Source organism: Vicia villosa, unplaced genomic scaffold (assembly GCF_029867415.1).
Source record: "Vicia villosa cultivar HV-30 ecotype Madison, WI unplaced genomic scaffold, Vvil1.0 ctg.000025F_1_1, whole genome shotgun sequence".
NCBI lineage: Eukaryota > Viridiplantae > Streptophyta > Magnoliopsida > Fabales > Fabaceae > Vicia > Vicia villosa.
In genome coordinates, this window is record NW_026704957.1 from 940,194 (window position 1) to 950,294 (window position 10,101).

Consider the following 10,101-nt stretch of genomic DNA (forward strand, 5'->3'; position numbering starts at 1 on the left):
TAAGGCATTTCTACTTTTGTGATTGATCTTTGGTTATTCCTGCACATTTCAACAATACATTCAAAAGTACCACATTTTTAATGAAAAACAAAGAAGAACTATACCAAAAATTTGGTGGTGGTGTTAATAAACGCCGTATTTCATAAAAAGAATCACTTTCGTTTTGACCTTTATTAACGATGTAAAATAATTTTACACTTTCGTCTAATAAAAATGTTCACCCGACTATATCATATTACTAAATTAAATATATCTCTAAAGATATAATTGAACCGAATACACAATAATCATTAGTGAACGATGTAAAATTATTTTATAGCACCTATTGTCTCATAAATAATATATTAGAAAATATTAATGTTAAATTGAAAATGTATAACCATATTTGAAATTTAAACTTCAAATAAATACGTTATAATTTTAATCACAATAAATACCCGCCCCAACAATCATCGCCACGGATTCAAATTCTATATCACAAACAAGAAGAGCACTGTTTATCTTCTCCCATTAGGTCATTCCCACACAAACCCACCGGAAAGAAATCAAAACACCAAACCCATGGAACCCTTTTCCCAATCCGAAACCGACACCTACCTGGCCGGCTTCGTCATGGCCAACATCGTCGGCATAAAGCACTACTCCGGCACAATAACCGGCCGCGAAATGGTCGGCCTACTCCGGGAGCCTCTCAACCCATACGACTCAAACGCCATCAAAGTTCAAAACACTCAATCCCTCCAAGTCGGTTACATCGAACGCTCCGTTGCCGCCGTTCTTTCGCCGCTCATCGACGCTTCACTCATCCACGTTGAAGCCATCGTTCAAACTAACCCTCGCAACAACAATAACAGTAAATTTCGTATCCCTTGCCAGATTCATGTTTTCGCTCATTTCTCTGCTTTTGATGTTGTTCATGACGCTTTTAACGATTCACCTGTTCACTTCATTTCGCACTCTGATCCTTCTTTTACTTTATCCAACGCCGCCGCCGTTAAAGAAACCCGCGCCGAATCCACCACCACAAAAACCACCAGTAATAAAAACCTAGACCAAGTTTTCAAACTCGTCCGTGAAAACCTAGCTTCCAAAAACCAAATTCATGAACCGTTAAACCCTCCTTCTAACATAATCAAATCAGAGCTTCTTCAGCATCAAAAAGAAGCTCTGGGATGGCTTTTCCACCGTGAAAGTTCCGAGGATTTACCGCAGTTTTGGGAAGAGAAGGAGGGGAGTTTCGTCAATGTGTTGACGAATTACCAAACCAACACTAAACCGGAGCCGCTCCGGGGAGGGATATTCGCGGATGGTATGGGATTAGGGAAGACTTTAACTTTGCTTTCGTTGATTGCTTATGATAAGATGAAAATGAAAGGTGGGAAGAAAAGAGGGAGGAGTGTTGTAGAGACAAATGCTACATTGATTGTGTGTCCTCCTTCGGTTATTTCGACTTGGATAACTCAATTGGAAGAGCATACTAACCGTGGCGCGTTGAAGGTTTATATGTATTATGGTGATAGAAGGACTCAAGATGCTGAAGAACTGCGAAAATATGATGTTGTGTTGACTACTTATGCTACTTTGGGAGCTGAGTTGCGGTCGCTGGATACTGCAGTGAAGAAATTGGGGTGGAGGAGAATTGTTTTGGATGAAGCACATATGATTAAGAATGTTAATGCTGCACAGAGTCAGGCTGTTATTGCTTTGAATGCTAAGAGGAGATGGGCTGTTACTGGAACACCTATTCAGAATGGTTCTTATGATTTGTTTTCTCTTATGGCTTTTTTGCATTTTGAGCCTTTTTCAATCAAGAGTTATTGGCAAAGCTTGGTTCAACGTCCTCTTAATCAAGGCAAACAGACTGGGCTCAACCGATTGCAGGTATAATTCAATATCAATGTATAGAATTGAATTTTAATTTCATACAACAACTATTTGTTTCTTTTTTCTCAGTGAATTAAATTTGAATTTCAGTCCTGGTTACTGATTATTCTTGTGTGGTTTTGGCTTTCTATGCTTTTTTATAAGCTTGTTTATTTATTTGGTTTTACTTCTTGTTGGTAGGTTTTGATGGCGGCAATATCATTACGAAGAACAAAAGACACTGCATTGGTGGGGCTTCCACCTAAGATTGTAGAGACTTGTTATGTTGAACTTTCATGCGAAGAGCGTAAACTCTATGATGAGGTTAAAGATGAAATAAGGTCGCTTATGAACAATGACAGACTAATGTATAGTTATTCTACTATACTAAGTATGATTCTAAGACTTCGTCAGATCTGTGCTGATTTATCGATGTGCCCTTCGGATTTCAAGGCATGTCTATTTTCTTCAACTGAAATTGAAGGTATTTTTCCCCTTTCAATTCAAAGATTTCACATATATTTATTTGTTAGCTTATTTTCCATGTTCATAATTCCTGGAGCATGAACTTTGCTTTCAAGCGTTAATTTTAATATATTTTTTATCTATTTAAAATAAACCTTTACTAGTAAAAACGTTTAACCATATGGGTACATTGATCAATTTCTATAGAATAGGCAGTAAATTGATACATAATTTGCTGGAAGCTTAGGAAAAAGGAAACATGAGGTTATATGACAAATGCATATATACATATCATGCACTCTTGAATCATAATATATAATATATTATGATTATGTTCATCTACTGTACTTACTTGCAGACAACACCTCATTGTATATGTTTCTTGGCAGAGCTAGAATGTTGTGTTAACTGTCCGATTAACAGTTTGTTATCTTCAATTTGTTGGGGCATCATTGGTGATAATGGAGATGTGATCAGAATCTTCAATATCATTAGTGCCTAAAGAAGGCTAATCACATTAATAATTTCAATCCATAATTTCACGGCTAAAAAATATCATCTTATTGGTTAAAGTTGATGCTTCAGAACCTTACCACATATTTCATTTATGTGAATTTGATATGCAGCAAAGCCAATTGGTTACCAGTTGCCGGCTACCATCACATCTGTTGTTAAATAGTCTTATTTTATAATGTGTGTAATATCATCAATTCAAGATTTTCCAAAACGCTCATGCTTTGGATCTTCATCTTGCCACTATCATCTTATGTATGCATCACAAATCACATTCTCAAGAGGTTGGATCCCTACTTTTGTTATGCCCCAGACTGTAGAGACTACTGTCTCTACTGTTCGGAAAAGCCAATTTGTGGCTTGCTTGGGCATTATATTTTTGTTTCATTGATTTGTTAATGAACTCTTAACTCTTCCTTTCTGAAATTGTTTTTTTCCCTTCAAAAGATTAAAGCTACGTAAACAGTTGGCAACTGTTTACTGGTTGAATACCAATTAGGCATTAATGCCAAAACCTACCGGTAAGCTAAAACACCTTAAGTGATAGGCAATGGCATATCTAGGCAGGTGATTGAGTGATAGTGTTCTATGGCCTTAACAACCTGTGTCTGGATGTGATTGTATGAAAACAAGGTCAGTGAGTTCTGACCATTGGATATTTCGACTTTTGGAAGCTGTGAAGCATTGTAAGCATTCTTTGTTATAAGATCTGGCTTAGATTTAACCTAGTAAAATGTGTTAGGGAGCTAGACGTCCCTAAACTTATTGTATTCTAGAAGAAAGTTAGTTGTGCAGTGTTACTTTTACTATCGGAGTTTGTTATTTGCTTCTACTTCACTAGTCAGTATATATGGGAATGGTATGAGTCAACTTCAGATGCATTTTTTGGATACATTTAATATATACTGAAAAACAGAAACACAACTTCAGGTGCTAGAAACAAAAGTACCCAATCAATTACCCATCAAGAATTCATAAATCAATGTGAAAAAGAGAAATAGACCAGCAAGACCAACAAAGACTTACGTCTGAGTCTATGTAGAGGTGAAAGTGGGAGATCATATCATACCACAAGTTATACAATTTAAATATCTTGAGTTCATTGGACAAAACAACGAAGAAATAGAAAAGGTATAGATCATCAAATTCAAACTGAGTGGGTGAGATGGTACAAGGCCTCAGATTTTATACGAAGACTGGTGATGTTGTTTGGGACGGAGTGTTGGGCTGTAAAGAACCAATACTAAAATTAATTAAATGTTGCAAAGATGATGATGTTGCGTTTGATGTGTGGTAAAACTAGATGAGGTAGGATTAGAGATGACAACATTAAAGAGAGTTGGAATAATATCTATAGTCGAAAAGATGGTGGAAACTAGACTTAAGGTGGTTAGGGCTTGTAGAAAGAAGACCTATAGATTCTATAATAAGGAGAATAGATTAGACGAAGGATAATCAAACCACTAGAGGTATAGGAAGACCTAGAAAAACTATAAGAAACTATTAAGAAAAACCTCATGATTAGTGAGTTAGATAGAAGTGTGATATTCGATAGGACATTATGACGTCGTTCGATCCATGTAGCCGTTCCTCCTTAGTGGGATTAGACTTGATTGTTGTTGTTGTTTCATACTATTGTGTCGGGTGGTTATTCAAGAGTTTATAGAACATACGGACAGACGACTGACACACTCTCTATACTGAAAGGATATGAAGGGCACTGTTAAAAAATTTGTGGCCGAGCGTCTTATCTGCCAATGCAGCAAATACTTGCCAGCATCCTCAGGAGGCCTGTTACAAAGTTTACCAATCCCAAATGTTGCGTGTGAAAACATAAACTAGTTAGTTGGCTAGTGTATTGCTTTTACTATGTGAGTTTATTTTGTTGTTACTGTTTGTAACTGATGTAGTCAGTTTATAAGTAAAGGGTAGGAAGGAGTCAATTTTAGATACCTTTTTTTGAATAAAAACATTGAATAATCTATGTTTGGTCAAATCGCTCTGACCAATATAAGAAACAGAAATGTAAGTTAAGTCATTTCAACAAAGCCTTTATGTAAGAAACAGATATATACTATATAATATGGTTGTGTTCTACCATACATTGAATCCTACATTTTCATCAATATCAAGGAGAGTTTTGAATAATGAATAGATGAAGTATTACTTTTTTGTACTAACCACCATACATAATTTTTTCAAAGCAGATGTTTCAGAGAACCCTGAATTGCTGCAAACATTAATTGGGATGCTACAAGATTGTGAAGATTTTGACTGTCCAATTTGTTTATCTCCCCCATCAGATGTTGTAATTACATGTTGTGCTCATATTTTCTGCCGAGAATGTATTCTGAAAACTCTACAGCGCAGCAACTCTAGCTGTCCACTTTGTCGTCGCTCCCTTTCAGAATCTGAACTATTCTCAGTTCCCTCTCTCAAGACTGATACTACTGAACCGAGTCCACCAGATGTAAGGTCATCCACAAAAGTCTCTACTTTGATAAAGCTTCTTACAGAATCAAGGGATCAAAATCCAGCTACCAAATCTGTTGTATTTTCACAATTCCGAAAGATGCTGCCATTGTTAGAAGAATCTCTGAAAGCTGCCGGCTTTAAAACACTGCGTCTTGATGGGGCAATGAGTGCTAAACAAAGGACTCAAGTTATCGAACAATTTCAACTCTCAGAAGTTGATGAGCCAATGATTCTCCTTGCAAGTCTAAGGGCTTCAAGTACAGGTATAAATCTAACGGCTGCCTCTAGAGTGTACTTAATGGAGCCGTGGTGGAACCCAGCAGTCGAAGAACAGGCAATGGATCGTGTCCACCGCATTGGACAGAAAGAAGAGGTGAAGATTGTTAGACTGATAGCTAAAAATAGCGTTGAAGAGAAAATTTTAATGTTGCAAGAGGAAAAGAAAGAAATAACTAGCCGGGGATCTGGGAGGAGATCAAAGGATGTTGTTGGTATGGGCATAGAGGATCTCCGTTTTGTTTTAGGAGAATAGAGATGGTTTGCATATAGGCAATGTAAATTATTGTCTGTTTGAGTCTCTCAAACTTTTGTTTTGGTAGCTTTACAGTTCTGAAAAAAATATTAGTTGGGCTACTTTTTTTGAGCTAGAAGTGTTATCGTTGGTTTTCATACTTTTTGATAGATTCAAATGCTGACAATTGAAAGGAAATCAAAGGTTCAATGTTTTTGTATTAATCGACCTCTAATATCAATCTATATTTCTTACATGTTGTTTTTCCAGTGCCAAGTCTCTAATAGTGCTAAAGCCTCCTTCTCAAGAACTCTTTGGCACAACCATCCCTACAAATTAACCTTCTCTGTTTTTTTAAAGCTAGACACGCTCTCCAAAACCATAGCCGTCATCCCTACAATACTATGGTCGGTCACAACCACCACATACCAAATGGTATCGAGAAAAAAAATCTACAAACTTTGACAATAACACATTCATAAACTTGCAACTTGCAAGTGACATTCTCCAACAACTTATAGAAAACAATTGCATTCATGTATCAGTGATGACTCGCCACATTCCTATATATGAAGAGCAAGGATAAGTTTATGTTTGAGTGCAATCATTAGAAATTTGTAGTTTTGAAAAGTTGAGTATATATAGAAGAGTGGGACTTCAGAATCTTGAGAGCAAGTTAAAAATGACGTGACTTTTTCTCTAGGTCATACTTTTGAATCTTAAAGAGCATGTAACTTCTATTATAATATGAATGTTGCATTTGAGTTAGAAATCTCACGTTGTTTTGAAAAAAGAAATATTAATATACAAATGGTAAATATTTTTACAAAAAATAGACATATTCAGTTTACTACTACTTTATGAGTATAGTTTCAATGGCTTGGGATGTCTGTTAGGCCACAAATACTAGAAAATCTCTGATACAACAAGCCGTTGTTAAATTTAAATGATTTTGTTAGATTATTTTTTTGAAAGGCTAATTTGAGATACTGTTTGAATTCCATCATCTCTTGTGGCCTATAGAGTCTATAAAATCAATAATCTACTATTAAAATATAGATAGTAAGAGAATTACACCCATGTAAAAGATGAGAATAATATTAAAGGCTGAGATTGAGAAGAAGCACAAGAACATAACACCGTTGTTTTTGGAGGGAATCTTTTTCAATCCCCTCATTGGCAATGCTACCACTCATAACCACTAACCAAAGAATAGAGATGTCCCTTATCCCTATCCATTGTGTAGTACCTCACACTTCTCCATTATAACTTCAATAAGAATCTATATTAATAGAGTATTTTGGTCCTTAGAATTGTTATAGATCGGATACTTTAATCTCTTAAATTTGTAAAATGGTGATTTATTATGCTATAATAAAGAGTGTAAGTTAAATTAGTGTTTCCATTGAAAATTTTTAAAAAAATTACATATATACGTTATTTTTTTGTTGACAAAATGTATTTTTCTTGTTTGACAAAACAAACATAAAATATATTTTTAACTGCAAATAACAACGATATTATATATATATATATATATATATATATATATATATATATATATATATATATATATATATATATATATATATATAGGGGACGACTCAAGTGAGAACACTTTGTTATTATGAGAAATGAGAACAATGAATCACGACCGTTAGATTTGATTTTAATGGACTGGATTGGTTTCTCTTTCTATGATCCTTAATATTTATTTTAAATCAACACAGAAAGAGAAACCAATCCAGTACATTAAAATCAAATCTAATGGTCGTGATTCATTGTTCTCATTTCTTATAACAACCAAGTGTTCTCACTTGAGTCGTCCCCTATATATATATATATATATATATATATATATATATATATATATATATATGGCAGCGAAAAGGCCTTACAAATATAAATATAAAATATTGATTTTTTTTGCATTAAATTTGAGAAAAAATAATTAAATGAACCGATGTTACTTTAATTTAGTTGATTAATTAATTTATTAATTAACTTTTTATTTATTTAAATAATATTCCTTCATTTAAATTATAGATAGAATATACATAATAAAACAACACAAATTCAATGAGTTAAAACAAAAATATGAATCATTGAACAAATATACAATACTCAAGTCAATATCATAAAATGAAAAAAATACGCAAATGTGAAAAATATTAAAACCAATATACTCATGCCTTAGGTGTAATATGCTTAATTTAAATAAATTAAATTTCTATATATTTATTTATACATATTCATCTCTTAAAATTTTAATTATTTTATTTAAAATGATTTTATGTGTACATGTGCACTATTGTTATAATATTTTTCGGGTGTATTAAATTTAGGATTAATAAAATGAATTATCTTATGTGCGGCAATACACCTACCATGTAATCATTATTTTTTAAATTCCACCCAAGAATGTCTTGACATGACATTAATTTATATGATTAATTGAAATGTATTTTTTTTCCTTTTCAATTTCATGTCTTTCCTATTTCGGCCGTCTCACTTTCTCGCTATCGAGGAATTTGAGGATGGGCTTTTTCAACTTCTCGATCGAAGTAGTTCTTTCTTTCTTGCTAATGACCATCAACTATATAATTCTTTTTTGATGGTTCATTTGGAAGGGTTACTCGGCCTAAGGAGGCCGTTAGTATAGAAGCAATGTATTAATATTTTTCTTTTCAATTTTTCTGTTATTCATTATTATTATTATTTAATTTTTCATTGGCTCCAACTATCTCGTCAATAGCCTTTTTAGAGGAGAATTTTTTTCTGAAAGGAGAGAACGTTTCTTTTTCGGTGACTCTTCCTGTCCTCTAAACTTCTTTCTTTCCTGGGTGTACTCGGTGAGATGCCCTTTTTTTTATTAACTCCTTTATGGCATATTTTATATGAAAGCACTCATTGGTATTGTGATCATGACTCTTGTGGAAACGACAATACTTGGACTTATCTTCCCTTAAGGATTCCTTAACCGGACATGGGTTCTTTTTCCTGACTTCTATAAACTCAATATTGGCGCACTCTCTCCAAATATTCTCCTTTGAAGTGTTTAAAGGAGTGTAGGAGAAAAATTTATCCTAGGACCCTTGCTCCCTATCGGCTCTTCGACCATTTTTTTCTTTTTCCGAGGCATGATTGTATTTGGAGTTACTAGAATCTCTATGATTTTACCATTCTTATACCATGAGCTTTTCTTCTCAATTCATACAGGGTTATGCTCTATTCAACAAGTCGTTTAAGCTATAATCTCCCTTGAGCCCTAGCTTCTATAGGAACATGTAAGCTGGCCTCAAAATCTTCTTGAATATCCAACACTTTAGTTCTTCATCTGTACCTCCTACAGCCCAACCATTTTCGTGATATAATGTTTAGTTTCTTTCTTCACATGTGTGATCCCACAGAGCACTGTCGTAGTTGTAGGTTGTTGTTTTAAAGTTATAAACTAGGCGCTGAATGAGTCACATAGATCGTTCCATGAATCAATGCTTTTGTTCAGAAGAGTCTTATACCATGTAATGGCAGCTCCGATAAGAGTTAACACAAAGAGATTACACTTTATGGATCCATGGACGTGATAATAGTCCAACATATTATCATCTTGCTTTACATGTTCATTGGGGTCCTCAGTTCTTTCGTAGTCTTCCAACTTTGATAGTTTCTTGAAGGACCTAGGGATTTTGCTATCAAGGATGGATGCAAACAACAAGTTCCTTTTTTTGTTTTGTAGTAAGAGCATATGTGTCATCCCTTTCTCTCCTCTGAGACTAGTTTATTGATGACCGACGGCAGTTGGAAGCTTCTGGTGAGTGGCTCCCTCCTCTTCCCTTATATTCGAGAGGAGGAGTATGGTGTCCCCTAATTCGGTGGAGGCTTGGAGATCATGGAGTAACTTCTTGTGGTGTGGCCTCTTTGGTGGTGATTGGCTAAGGTATCACAGAGGGACTGCAATGCGAGACCGCCTCTTGTATGTTACTATCTCTCTAAGAGGCGTACAATAGGTTTTCTAATAATTGGGAGTTTTACAGGTGCACCAAGTTGTATGCGCTGTTCAATAGGTCAACGGCTCCCTGCATGCCTAAATTGACTTGCACCAATTGAAGATTGGGAAACATTTCTTATCTAGGTAATAGAGGTTGCAAAGGAGTTCAGTTCGAAGGGTTTTCTTGATAAGGCAAAGGAAAAGGTTGAGTGGTTGGAAAAGCTTGGAATGCTCATTGGTTAGCTCTTGGAGGATCCAAATATCGCGATGTTGGAACGAAGGGTGA

The 10,101-nt window shown here is 34.9% G+C and overlaps 1 protein-coding gene across 1 annotated transcript; it reads left to right on the forward strand.

The window, feature by feature from the left end:
• The first annotated feature begins 430 nt into the window (after positions 1-430).
• Positions 431-6,332, forward strand: LOC131622213 (putative SWI/SNF-related matrix-associated actin-dependent regulator of chromatin subfamily A member 3-like 1). The gene is made up of 3 exons (XM_058893239.1): positions 431-1,881; positions 2,065-2,347; positions 5,049-6,332. The coding sequence occupies exons 1-3, from the start codon at positions 562-564 to the stop codon at positions 5,846-5,848; spliced, it is 2,403 nt and encodes an 800-aa protein (XP_058749222.1). The 5' UTR covers positions 431-561; the 3' UTR covers positions 5,849-6,332.
• Positions 6,333-10,101: the final 3,769 nt, after the last annotated feature.